At 39.6% G+C, this 14,456-nt stretch overlaps 2 protein-coding genes across 12 annotated transcripts in view; one reads left to right on the top strand and one right to left on the bottom strand.

The window, feature by feature from the left end:
• Positions 1–2,601, bottom strand: part of otofa (otoferlin a) — an 88,382-nt gene extending 85,781 nt beyond the window's left edge. For all 6 annotated transcript variants that reach the window (XM_026194454.1, XM_026194455.1, XM_026194452.1 and 3 more), the window contains exon 1: positions 2,236–2,601. In XM_026194454.1, coding sequence (XP_026050239.1) covers positions 2,236–2,317 — 82 coding nt within the window. In that variant the 5' untranslated portion in view covers positions 2,318–2,601. The remainder of the gene's footprint in view (positions 1–2,235) is intronic.
• A 3,725-nt stretch (positions 2,602–6,326) lies between these two features.
• Positions 6,327–14,456, top strand: part of fndc1 (fibronectin type III domain containing 1) — a 43,295-nt gene continuing 35,165 nt past the window's right edge. For 3 of the 6 annotated variants that reach the window (XM_026142269.1, XM_026142275.1, XM_026142270.1), the window contains exons 1-3: positions 6,327–6,481; positions 12,461–12,655; positions 13,885–13,953. In XM_026142269.1, coding sequence (XP_025998054.1) covers positions 6,409–6,481; positions 12,461–12,655; positions 13,885–13,953 — 337 coding nt within the window. In that variant the 5' untranslated portion in view covers positions 6,327–6,408. The remainder of the gene's footprint in view (positions 6,482–12,460; positions 12,656–13,884; positions 13,954–14,456) is intronic. The other 3 variants (XM_026142272.1, XM_026142273.1, XM_026142271.1) reach the window with 2 other exon arrangements.

Consider the following 14,456-nt stretch of genomic DNA (forward strand, 5'->3'; position numbering starts at 1 on the left):
ATAGAACATCACGTCGCATTTAATCCATTTTTATTAGCTGTCTTTATTGCACTGGCTTGAAGCTTTTTTATTACACCTTTCCCCCCTTCCAGAGATATCATGTTGATTCAGCTTCGGGGTGGTTATAGGACTCTTCTGACTTACAAAAATTAAGCATCTGATGATAACAAAATACCTCAAAAATAGAGACATTAAAAGACCTTTGGTCAGTAATTGCTGATTTCTGTAAGCAGCAAAGGGTTGACAAAAATGCATCTGATATTTTACATATTCATACTTATACACTTATAGATGCTAGATAACAAGGCAGAAAGCTGGGGTACAAAGAAATGCCAGAATAATGACTGAATGAGTTTCTTACACCAGACACCCTAAAAAGAGAGATAAACTGAAGCTGTTCTGTAATTAAAAATGGCCCCAAACTCCTCCTGAACTTAGTGCAGGTCTGATACACAGCTACACAAAGCACCAAAGCACTTATTTCCCTGGCAGACCGCTTCCTCTCCAGACAGGAAACGTTTTAAACTCTAAGTGCTCAGGAAACTCCACTGACAGCCTAAACCAAAAACCCACGGCGCCGGAGGATATGTGGGGATACAAGGCTGATTAAGACACTGTGATTAACACACAAATTTGGGAAGTATTTAAAAGATTATTATTTAGCTCAAATAAATGAATAATTAAACTTAAATGCGCTGGAAGAATGGAGAAGAAATTGTGAGTCTGAGATAAAATGACAAGATTTAAAAATGGAAATGAAATTTCCCCTCCAGCAGCTGAGTGGCTATTAATAAATATGCTTGAACTCTTTTACTGGATAATTTTGAATATGCAATTATTCAGCTTTTGGATGAAACTGATTCACTAAATGTTGGGCTTGATGTTCAACCATACGTGCAGCCACCTTTCCTGTGACTCTGCTATTCCTTCATATCTGTTTACTTCAACAAACTCATGGTAGAGGATCACAAAGGAAATTCCTATTCAGGTCATGGACTGTATTGGGTATAGATACAGAAACACACAAAATTTTCTTGAAATTTTTAAAACATTATACATGAATGAAGTGGAGCTACTCTGCTGACAGATGGACTTTTGAGGAAAGAGCGGACGATCCAGTCACTGACTGTGAAGGCACGGTTCATAGAATATCCAGACCCTGGTGCAATCACTGCAGCACAGACCACTGCACTAGAAGTTATCCTTTTTTTCCCCCAACATACACACACACACACACACACACACACACACACACACACACACACACACACACACACACACACACACACACACACCAAGAGGAAAGGAGGCAGCAGTGCACTTGTAACATCTTCTCCAATTGTGATGCTGCATTGATTTCAACAGGGACTGAGCACCTGTCAGTGGACTGATCACTGTCCAGGGTGCTGAAAAACACACCGCTCCTCCTTCCTGTCTCAGTTTCTTTCACATTATTTTGCTCACACACACAGCACACGGAAAGCAAACGATAAGAACGTGAAACACATGAATAAATCAACTAAACCCTTTTTTCCACAACTCACTTCGTCTTCTCATCTCCTCTGAGAGAGAGTGCAAGGTCGTGGCTACAATTCTGACTCTTAGATTTGAGTGAATTGGTTAGTACTCCAAAGATCTTACACAGAACATTCCCAAAGCTCCATCTTTAGCCACATCTTTAGTAATCGATGCCATCAGCTTAGTCTAAACTGGCCTCTTAAACACATTGTTCTAGTAAGTTGAAAGAAAGTAAATAAAATAACTGAAAATCAGTGATGGGAAATCGATGTTTCAGGGATGCCAAGATTGGTGTTTTTTCCTCTTTTATGATACACTTAAAAATAGAAGAGATAAAAGCTTTGAATTTACATTCACCATTCTTGGCAGAAATGGTATTAATTTTTGTAGTACTTTACATGATGTATATAACATATAAAGGAAAAAAGACAGAATTTAATTTATCAGTTTTTTTTTTTTACCATATTAACGAACATAATGAAATAAAACGTAAGGCTTGGATACTCGATCTCTCTTTGTGATATAGACCAGTTATTCTGTTTTGCCTGCAACTAAACTCTTTTTCTCGCTCTTCCAACTTTTTTATGCAGCGGCTGACTGGCTCTCATCACATTGTGTAACGAAACGCAAATCAGGGCACAGCACACAGCGCGATCAGGTTTCCAAACACACACGGCTTCAAAGAATAATTAAAAAAATATACATATATATCCTTACCCCTGAATGTAACTTTGGCGATCTTGTCACCTTTCCCTCGCAGGTGAGCGACCGTCTTCAGGTGAACCATTAAAGCCATCATTAGTCCAGTCTGGTGGGGGCGGGAGTAATTTTACTCCACACAGATAAAACTTGAATCGATTTGGTGCAATCTGCGTTTAATGATGTCTTGGTGAGCCTTTCTTTGCGGGCTGGTGGACCCAAAAATCGCTTTCTATCCGGGCAACATGAATACTTTACGTGCGTTTCTTTAAACGAAAGAAAGAAAACAAACAAAAAATCCAAAACCCAAAAATGAATTAATCACAGGCTCCAGTTAACATTTCCTCCTACTCCGTGGCTGCTGGGTCTATCGCACATCTCTGAGCTGGCTCTTGGTTTTACTCTGCTCGTTGCGCAGGAAGGGCGGGGGTGGGCTTCAACTACAGAGAGATGATGCTCTAATTGCGGGGGGACAAAACAAAACAAAAAAACACAGACCAGGCTTGGGATTCGGATGAAAATCCTACCGCTGTTTGAGAGACATTTTTAATAAAAACGCTTAGCCATGAATCTAGACCTACTGTACTTCATGCATTTTACTTTGAAATAAAAAGATGATCTTGTTACAATAAACTTTGCACGCTACAAACGGTTTGCTGCCACGCCCACATTATACTGCAACTCCCCGATCCCTTTAGTATAGCTGTGGGTCAACATGACGAACAGGTGAGGTGAACATTGTCCTTTTCTGACCTTTGGCCAACAGTTCCTGCTGAAGAGGCGTCAGGATAGCCGCAAACAACAGAAACATGTTGACTTACCTACCACCAGCTTCAAATCTACTCCAGTATGCACACTCACCTGCCACTTTATTAGGTGCTGCTCCTTTGACGTAAACGCGATAAAAGCATGGCTCTGTCCTGCCCTCTATCAGAGGTTCAGGTGATGGTGTAATGTCTCTGTGATATTTAGCTTTTTGGGCCATTGAGTACCGCAAGAGCATTGCTTAATCTCCACAGCCTACCTGAGTATTGCTGCTGACCATGTCCATCTCTTTATGGCCACAGTGTACCCACCATCTGATGGCTGCTTCCAGTACGACAATAGACCACATTACAAAGCTCAACTCACCTTAAACTTGTTTCTTGAGCATGACAGTGATTTCACTATACTTAAGTGACCTCCACAGTGACAAGATCTCAATCCAATAGCACGTTTTTGAGAGGTGGTAGATTGGGGCATGGAGCCGACAAATCTGTAACTGTGTGATGCTAGCATGCCAATATGGACCTAAATCTTAGAGGAATGTTTTTAGCAGCTTGTTGGATCTATGTCAGGAAGAATTACGGCAAAAAAGAGGGTCCAAGCCAGTACTAACAAGGTGTACCTAATAAAGTGGAATATGAGTATATATGTATTTGGTATGAGAAAAGATAAGGCGGTAGGTTTCTTTGGGCTCCTCTTTTTAGATTTGAAAACTAGTTATCATTCAGTAGTAATGGGTATCACTGTAAAGATACCAAGAGCGCAACTGTGTGAAAACCTTTGTTTTGATGCAGTGTTCAGATGTGTCTGCAAACAACTGCAGAGAAGCTCTACATCTGCTCGCTCATATAGTGTTCCTCACAGCATGAAACCAAAACTTCAGAGCTGTGAGTTTCTTCAGGAATGCCACTGTTTTCTGGTTGCAAAGGCAGCAGCAGGAGTTCCTGTCACAGCATTGTGATGCTTCAGGTCCTTAACATCCCAGGAGCAGTGCTCAGCACTCAATATTCTGTCAAATATTCTGCTAAGAATGGATTCCAAACAAATACACATATGCTGTGTTATAAACTGAGAAAACAGCATCATAGTCTAAACTGGTTTACACAGGGTATAAAAGATGACTACAACACCCAGTTTTAGGGAGTATCTATGAGCACCTTCAAAAAAAATGATGGAAAACACAGACAACAGCAGACTGAAATGAACAATCCCTGAATTTATCATCTTTGTACAAAGAAAAATAAAGATTCCAAAAGAAGACACACCAGCCAACATGCCATCCTTTATTCTGTAATAAAACACAAATCAATTGTGTTTTAAATAAAGTTAGATATGAAAGAATTCAGTTTAGAGCATAATGCAACAAACTTGACAAATGACAAAAATGATCAACAAAGTAAAGACACAATAATGACAGAACTGGGACACACACTATACTTTAACACCTACTGATATAACTACTAGACAGTGAGTCTCTGTGGATACAATAAATCTGGTGAGATGGCCCAGTATTGTATCATAAACAAACAAAAACTTGCCTCTTCACCGATTACGGGAGTTCCTGGCATAAACAGCCTCAGGCGTGTGTATAACAAGAGAGAACACATTTCTACCACAGTCTCTCTCTCTCTGGTGTGAATGAGTGACAGTCTGTAAGTATCTTTTGTTTAAATTATGTATTGCGGTTTGCACTGACTCATGTATGAGAGAGATAGAGAGATGAGTAATAAAGTAACTAATACTGAAAAAAAACCCAATTTAATCTGTGCAAATGATCCAAAGCCAGCAGCGCTGCAGACATCAAAGCTGCTTCTTGTTATTATTCAATTTTCAATCTTATTTTTTTTAATCTGAATTTTTGTGCCACTGCTTCCTATTATCAAAGTGTGGTTAAAAACCGCGCCCCTGGCTTAAACCCTTTAGTTCTCTTGTGTTTTCCTCGGGGGAGGGGGTCCAACCCCGTGTTAGAAAGGTTCTGGATGAATAACTTTGATGTAAAAGACATCAAAGTCATTCATAAATTAAGTCACATGCAAATGATTGACATTGTTTTCCAGTAGTGATATGAGCTTTAGCCAGCAGAGGGAACTGTTGGAAAACTGTTGGCTGGGCCCACACTGGTACAGATGGACATAGAGATGTTTTCATGACAATACCAATGGAGACACTCATTAAAATAACTGTCAGTTCAGTCAGTTTTACTACCATATTGTCGCAGGCTGTGCGGGACATTTGCTGTTATAACATTAAAGGTCGAGGGAATCTACAGCAGAACCCAGAAGATTTCTAAGAAATCAGAGAAGCTCTCTTATTAAAAAATGAGTAGAAAATCTTCCTGACTTCAGTGTGGTGGGCACATTGGAAAAGAAATAAACAATATATATTAATAGTTCAGTTATAGAGAAAAATGGATATAAATCAGTTTACTGTAACATGACATCACACTTTTTTTTTTTTTTTTTGAAAGGCAAACGGTTCAGATTATATCCAAAACAACAGTGGATAAAAGCCATAGTATTGCTAGGTCAGTGTTTACAATACTCAACAATTAGTTCCAGTTTTCTCCTCAATGCCTCCTTTTATTGACAACAACAGTCTGCTCCATCTAGTGGTTAAATTAATTCTTCGGAAAATTGATGTAATTATGAACTTTGTCTCCACTGATTAGATCATCATGTGATGGAATTTTACTTGGCCCACGATTCTGTTCTCTCACACCTGGTGCACGGATGGTGTCATGGAAAGGTTTAATCCTGGGGTGGATCAGGTGGGCTGGAAGAATAATACCGATAGTCGTATAGACGAAACTTGAGAATATCATAGAGGTTTAAAAGGTAGATATTGGCTTTATTTTTTTAATTTTATTTCTTTTAATAGATTACTGATCCGTAGGTCTGTTATAATCTAGTACTTCTCAAGTCCTCCCATTTGTTTCATCTTTATACCTGCTTCCAGCCTTAAAGCTTTGGATGCAATCATCCTGGTTACCTCCAGAGGGAGACATTTTCTCATTTTCTCTCTTTCATATTAGTATTTTATCCAGAAATTAATGATTAGCTTAACTTCATGGAATTTAGAAAAAAAATATCTAAGTCTCCATGTTTGTAATCAGCACTCTGGCCTCAGTCTGTATGTTTTGTTTTGTTTTTTTGTTAGTTAGTTAGTTAGTTAGTTAGTTAGTTAGTTTTCCTCTTCATAACATTTTATGATTTGAAAAGCAGCCTCGAAATACTTGTTTCAAATCACAAACTACTAATGAGGCATTAATAGTGTGTTTGTGTGCAGGTTTACCGATGTAAACGAGAGGCAGTTCACGGCGAAGTGCAGCATTCCCATCGGCAGATGGGAGGGAAGAGGGCTGATGTGTCCCAGCCCTCTGCATCCAGCTGGTGCGTCGCACCACAGCAGTAGTTCGCCACACTCACCATGGCTTTAGCCACAGGCAGGACGCTCGTGGCACTATTTCTTACGCTTTGTGGGCCAGGATGCAGCTGGGCAGGTAAATCGTTGATTTACTATTTCATAAGCAGGTGCAAGTAGAGCACTTACGTGTATCTGATTATCCAGGTACTGTTGCTTTCTTGTCCACTCGTGAAGAGAAAGTTGAACTTATCAAAGAGGTCACGTGCCTTGTGATTGGATATTTAAAATGCATTCAAAAGAAGCTGTCATATTAACAAGTTTAAACAAAAGGAATCCTAGAATGTGCAGGTATTTGCATGTGTGCACGTCAGTGTCCACGTTTCCATTTGCAGAAAACAAAGTAGATTAAGTGCATCATATTTAACTCACTGGGACGTTTCATTTCAAGCGTGCAGTTTGAGTCATTATCAGATGTGAACGATTTCGTTTAAATGAGAGCTATTAGAGAAAATATGAAGTGACAGCATTTTTCACCCATGAAACTTTGTGGGGGGAAACTATGATGCAGGAGAGTTATGGAACAAGTCCTTTCCTTAGTGGCCACATCCGAAAGTAACTGTGATGCATGGTTAGGAGATGATGACAAATTTCTGGCGACATCATGAAATACTGTGAGTGGTGGCATATTAAATATGGAACTAATTCAGCTGAATGTGAAGATAAATGGCTTTAAAGTGGACTTTGATTAGTGACTAGAAATGAAGGAGTTGATTTGAGTCACATCATCCATCAGCTATAGTCAGGAATGGCTGGACAGTGAAGCAGATTTTGAACCCAGGAGACTATGCAGGTTTTTTGTTGATTCATAGGCTGGCAGGATTTTACTAGAAAGGCGCAGTGATATATCAGATGTGCAGCGAATTTTTGACAAGCACAGAGAGTGCAAACCACAGCTGCACATATGTTTTTGAAGTTTCTTAAGTGCTGTTTGTAAAATCAATTTTCAGGGAAAGTATTCCACATCCTCCAGACAGTGAAAACATTCAAAATATCAAACGTGCCACAAAGCCCAAGGAGTTTCACAGAGGACAAAGGTAATCTTTTTGGCTTGGGCTTAAAGGCCAGACTTTCCTTCACCCTCCCTTCCTCCTCGATTTTATTCAGTTCACTTATTTTGTCAGTTGATCTGTAGACTTCTATATGCCTCCTTCTCAAATGTAAGCGCTGAGCCCATGAGATCACTGCTTTCACTGAATATAGGCAGCTGCCATTTATTGTGGTCCTTTCTCTGAGTCACTTTCTTTTCCATCGTTTTGGAATTCTTTTCAGAGCGTCACATTTATTCACTTCCACACATTTACACCTGGGAGCCCCTGCAGCTACAGCTCACTGTAGATTGGACCAGTTTTGAGTTAAATGGCTTCCTCTCGGGCCTCTCGACAGTAGTTGTTAAGAGAGAGGATAGTGTTACTCATTAGCTTTCTCTGCTCACATATCATCAGCCCGTCACTCTGAAATTATTCACAAAAGAGGACGAGTAAGCTCGTGGGGATATCTGAATACCTCTACAGGGGCAGTGCAGGAAAAACGAAATCTGCCTATCAACTTCTGGAATTTACACAAACTGTGTGAAGAGCACGAGGGACAGGGAGTGAGGAGAAGGAATCATGTCCTTGCAGGTCACTGGAATTTCATTATTCTGCTCCAGTTCACATGTCAGGATTCTTCAAGGGAGACTACATGCAAGAGTTTTAGGATGAGGAGTTTCATAACTTCAACTTTTTTACTTCAGGAAAATAGAGACTTACTGAGAGGCTTTTTCCCCCCTGCATATTTCTAATATTGCTAATGCTTTCCGTAATCTTAAATCACCTGACCCTATGCCCCTGCTCACCTGCACCTCGGCTGCATATCAAACCTGCCAGCAACAGCATGTCTCGTGTCATGATGTCATCTCTGGGCACTGTTCCACTTGCTTTAACAAGTACCACCTGGCCTACGAGCACCCTGTCAAAGCTTGATTTGAGCATATTAGATGTGCAGCGAGAAGATAGACAATAAACCAACACTATGAGGCGTCAGACCTCATCACTAACTGCTTTGAATAATTCCTTAGAATAACTTTGGAAAGGTTTTTTATAAAAGCAAAGTCACATGTGAGCACCAGCACAGAAAAGCTAAATATGCTGTTAGATCCCAAATGTTCTGGCCTGCTTCTGATTGTAGATGTCATGTGCCATAAACGTTTTGGATATGGATGCGTGTAACCTGCCCAAAGCTAAGCGCTTACTCACTTGAGGCTGTCGCTTCAAATAAAATCTGTCCTCAGTCACAATTCAGTGGCAAATTAAGCTCAAGTCAACACAATAAACTGGTTGCAGAAAGTCAGGCAATTCAGCGATTGGTGTGACTGACTGCAGTCAGAAAGCAGTGATAAACTTTGGGCACAGTCTCAGTCTGGTGTGTTGGCTTTATCACAGAGTCGATTGCAGGAGAGAGTTTACTGGTCGTTAGAGGTGAGGCAGTGGTGAACTGGTAAAAAGAGAAATGTAGCACTGGGCAAGATTTCACACCTCCCACATAGATGAATGTATGTTCACACAGGCATCTGAATTCTTTTAAACGTGCAAATTCCACTTATTTTCTTAAGACTAACTATCAAAGAAAACGATATTTAGAGTAATCTTGTGGCTTTCTGGGAAAAGCCGGCAGTGACTTGGATAAGAAAACTGATATTACACACGTTTCTAAACACCATGTGGAAACACTTGCGATACGAGCTCTATCCAATGGTTGAAACATCTAAAGACAAGAGAAGCAAGAAAATATTGTGTTATTTAACTCCCTCGGGTCCCTGAACACATAAACACGAAAATAGGTTTCTTAGTCTTGTAATTAAATCTGCAGATTTTTGTCGATTCGTGTATTCTTTCAAGCAGAGCACAAATGCAAAAGACACGTCTTCCAACTTCCCACAAGCTCCAACAATTGGGTGGTTTTCTCCACAATTTTACACCATTTACAGCAATTTTTCGCCTCCAGCCAAGTACAGTTTAGATAATTTGTTTGTGGTGCTCTCTCAGTATTTAAAACTTACATTCAACAGCATCTTTTCAGAATACGTTTTTCATTTATTCTGTATAAAACACAGAACCCACTGTGAACAGAAAAGCCTTTCAGTAAAAACTGCTCACAGCATGCTCTGTTTATTATCAAAAGTTAATGGGACATTGTTTCTGAAAAGGCACGCTGTTGTTAACTCTTTTTTTTCTAATGCAATATTTCTGCTTATAAAAATGGTGTTTATATAAGTGGTATCAGAAACTTCAGAAAAAAGCTAAAAAAAAATATGGACAAACAAACCCAAAACATGTGCAAAATGTTCTTTTCTTTCTTTTTTGTGTTATTTGAGTGGTTCAAGCACATCTATTTTAAGCAACTTAAACAAAATACAGTTGAGCAACTGGACTTCACCTCAATCTTGAGTTTTAACTGTTTTTACTGCTATATAAGGCTCATATACCCACAACACACATGTGCAAAACTTGTGCTAAAATGATTAAAACCCTATAGCAAAGCAGATATGTCTATGCCACCTTTATCTGGCAATTCACTAGCAACTCTTATTGTTGATGGGAGTTTGTGGAAAGTGACATTTATTAGACATTATTAGCGAATTGTTATGGGGTGAATGAGAGGTCACGACCTGTGATTTTGATGCAAGGTAAGGTAAAAAAAAAAAAGTGTTCTTGTAAAAGCAGAGCAGACTGCAGGTGCTCCAGCACAAGTATTTTATAGAACAGTTTTGCAGCAGTCATTTGACCTCAGGGCTTACCTCCATGTGCTTCTACACATGCTCATACATGTCTGTGCGTACCTGTGTGTGACTCTTCAAGGGTGCATGTGTACCTCACGTCCTGTATCCATCTAACACAAGGGCCCATGCTTTTCTAGACACACAAGCATAAAAATGAAAAAGGCAGTGACATAATGACCTCAGGCCCTGCCCTCATTCTTAACATAGTTAATACTTTCCACTGTCTAACTCAATCATACTCTATCCATCTTTCCATTTCACATTCACAAACACAGCACAGACAGTGCTATTATATTACTGCACCAGTCTCCCATGGCAACTCCCTGAAAGCAAGCCTTGCTCTGTATGATTAGGATTGGTACAGCCACTATTGCTCAGCTTCTTCCCAACGTGTTTATTCTTGGATATCATTTGTGCATCTGCTGTCTCTGAAGACGTCTTGATTTAATCTGGTTTGCCCTTGGATCAAAAATTTCCTGAGAGGCCAAATGAAGGCTGTCTGGACAGAGGAAAGGATCCCATCCTATGTAACACACAGCCTTATTAGAAGCAGCCTGCGTCAGTGGGGATTGTCATGCACAACTGATGAAGCTTAGTCCACTGTAAGACTGAATTAATGAGGAAATAATGAGTCGACTGTGTGTGTGTGTGTGTGTGTGTGTGTGTGTGTGTGTGTGTGTGTGTGTGTGTGTGTGTGTGTGTGTGTGTGTGTGTGTGTGTGTGGGTTTTTTTTAACTTAGATCACAAAATGATATAAGCCATTATCTCAGGAGTTGGTGATGGCTGAACTCAGCAAAAACAAATAGGAGACGATCTTTCAGCACAGGCTAAAGTCCTGAAACAACGCTAAAGGGCTATGAACAGCTGTGACCATCTGGATAACAGAGCTCAGGAGGCCTAAGTAGCAATTATATCTAAATGTTAAAAAGTGAAGATCCAGCTGGGAGAGGTGAATTTGTGATGATACTAAACCAAAAGTGCTCATGTAAACCTCTGCAGGGGAAAGCCAAGGACATCATGACTGTAGCATATCATCTGTTTAGCAAATGTTCCAATGTTATTAGGATCTTTCGATTTAAAGCTGCTATATTTTTAAAGAAAGAGTGCATTAATGGCCGTGCATCTTTGAAAGGAGAATCTGTTTGTGGTGTTTTATGATACAGTTTTGGTTTGTTCTTGCTGCTCTCAAATTTATAGCAGCAGCTACAGACAGCTGATTTCACTAAAAACTGAGTGCATGCCACCTGCTCTGGATCAAACAGCAGACAGATAACACAGCGTACGCAGTGAATTTTAGAGCTAAAATTTCCCTGAGAACTTGGTGGACAGCAGACCTGAGTTGAAATAGGCCCATTAGATCAGCGTTTATTGGGTGGATAAAAAAAATACACGAAATAATAGAAATTGTTTGTTACCATTGATCCATGAAAATATAATAATTGGTCAGTTCTGTACTTCTCCGAATAAAGTTTTTTGTATATTTTTGTTTTTTAGTCATCAGAATTTAGATTTTATGAAGTACTAATTGTGATGTCACATTTGATGATCTGAGTGAGATCTGAAATCTGACCGAGAAACGGAGGACACTGGGCAATTAGAGCCAGTTACCCAGCTTTTGTATCTTTTCCGTCTGTAGGCCACACGAATGCAACCAGTGGTTTGCACCTTGTTGTTAACCCTCTGTATTTCCAGTCATGACAGTGTCTCTTGGTTGCAGACTTTGACGATGGTATGCCTACCCCCTCGAGTGTTTTTGACTGAATTAGATGGTATGAAATTGTTCTTATGAAGTTGTACTTAAAGTGAAAAGGCATAAAATACAAATTCAAAACTTTGTATTTTCAACTTCAGATACGATGTCCTCTTCATTTGTCCCGAGATAACAAGGGAACAGATCTGGTCTGGCCATTAAACTGGCTGTCAGTCATGTGTACAGTTATTTTTAAAAATGGTGAGCTGTGTATAAAAGCTATTGTAATTTTTATGCAGTTATTGCAAAGTCTGCAGCGAAGTCTGTTTCTTTGTGTATTTGATTATAGATGTGATGCTAAATATACATAAAATAGAAACAATATTGTATTAAATAATACTTGAAACCTGCAAGAAAGACTTTGGAAAATGTTTCCTGAGTTTGTAAATTCGGTTATAGAGAGGACTATTTTCTTAGGGAGATTTATTTTTGCCGAATTCATGTTTAATGCACTTCCACATTTCTTGCATGCTAAATGCTAAATAAGAAACTCTTTTAAAAAAATGTATGCCCCTGAAATGTATCTTAATGTGGTTTTTGTGTTGCAGCAGAGAAACTCCCACGACCACAAAATGTGAAACCAACATCTGTGGAGAAGGGCCTTAGGGAAAGCTGGGAGCCGTCTATCCATCTGGATGGAAGACCTGTGGACCGCTTCATGATCAGCTCCAGTAAACCCACGAGATCCCATCGATTCACTAAAGCGAGCAAGGACAGTCGCGCTCCTATGTTGGAGGATGTAGGTAAGAAAGAGTCAATAAAAGTTCAAAAAGAGGAGGATGAGAATGTGAGATGTTAAAATCAGATGGTCATGATTCCATAACCATGTTGAAGTTATGCCTGTAAGTGAACTGGAACTAATGGTAAGTGCTGGTAGAGCTGCTAGACAAAAAAAAAAAGTAATCCAGGAGAATATAAATGGACACAGAGCATACAAATAAGGTTTGCCTTAAACCGTGAAGTGAGCTCTGAAATCTCACAGTTCTGCATTTTCTCAAGATAAATGCCAAGAATGAGACAAGGAACAAGAAGCAAAGTAGACACTCAAGACAGTGAGGTGTGTAAAAGTGCATGCGTATGCTAACTTGATTAATGATGATTAATCTCTATATGTGGATTAGTTCATAATTGGATGCACTGTCCTAAAAGTTTGCCAGAGGGAAAGCACACCAGGCCATCGTCATCCTAGCTCAGTAGACAGTGGTTGTTTGAGGCTTTAGAGAAGGGGCTTATTTTTAGGTTTTAATAGCTTCTTTTGGTATTTTCTAATCCCACATTGTAAAACTTAAGGTCTTTATCCTTCCATATACATACATACATACATACACTTTGTGTTACTGACTGAGTCCAGCCTGCTTTTGTCATTATTTCATTTTCCTCCATCCTTGGCACCATGCTTCATCAAAGTCTGCAGCCAACCCAGCCCTGCTCCTATAATCCTGTGTTGTGGCCACTTACTCTGTGCATGTGTGTGCGCGCAGCTTATGTGTGTCTGGTGGTCGTTGTGGTGAAGGACTGGGTGGTGCCAACTGATGAAGTCATGCATTGTCTGTGTTTTCAAAAAAAGTGTCTACAGATGCCTGTGTGTTTGTGTTCTTGTGTGTTGCCCAGTACAACTTCTGGTGGCCGCTGTGGTCTCTCCAGCTCCAGCACTGTTCACCGTAAATCTCAAAAATCTGGCAGCCGAGCTCAGTCTCAGCTTCGCCTTTCCAGAAATTCCTTGCAGATCATGTGTTGTTCCCTCAGCAGCATGAGAGCAGCATCAGCTGTCATAAATAACCCCATACTGTTTGCTTCAACATCATTAATGTGTCTGGAGCAACAAAGACAAAACGTCGACCTGATATGATATAATATGATATAGACTATGTAAACAATATTTTAAAAATCAGTTTGTTTTTCTTTTTATCTACAGAATGAACTGCTTCCTTACTAGTTGATATATCCAGATATCCTGTGTTTTTGTTTCTAGACCCTGAATGGGTTAACCTGGATGGCTTTGCTGTGTTGGGCGGTGCACCTGTCAGCAATTTATCAGCAGGTAAACCTAATCAGAGGGCATCATTACCAACATTACATGACAATGGGTTAAAAGCACGAAGAATTGTCTTGAATTCTCTTTCTTCAGGCAATAATCACCTTTTCTTTATCCCTTTACTTGGTTCTTCCCCACGGGATGAATAAAGGGAAACACTCATTTGTCTCTGACGCCCACATTTCTGTCTATTTAGATAGATGTGTTTTTCTGGTAGGTGAACCATATTTTAAATCTGTTTTAGAGAGTGTTACCTTTAATGACATATGCCACAGTTTGTTTGTTTTTTAAAAATTACCTGTCAGAGATTTCAGTAGACTGTGAAATCACAAGAAATCAGGAACAGACACATTGCTGGAAGCCAATATTGGCAGACTATTTAGAAAGTGAACACTTTGAGTTGCGGGTATGAGTGCCCTGTCAAGCAGGCCTTACTGATTTATCAGGTAAGTGAAAACTAACTGCAAACAATTTTGGTAATTAATTATAAGAGTAATTTATCAAGGAAA

The sequence above is a fragment of the Astatotilapia calliptera genome, chromosome 15 (assembly GCF_900246225.1).
Source record: "Astatotilapia calliptera chromosome 15, fAstCal1.2, whole genome shotgun sequence".
Taxonomy (NCBI): domain Eukaryota; kingdom Metazoa; phylum Chordata; class Actinopteri; order Cichliformes; family Cichlidae; genus Astatotilapia; species Astatotilapia calliptera.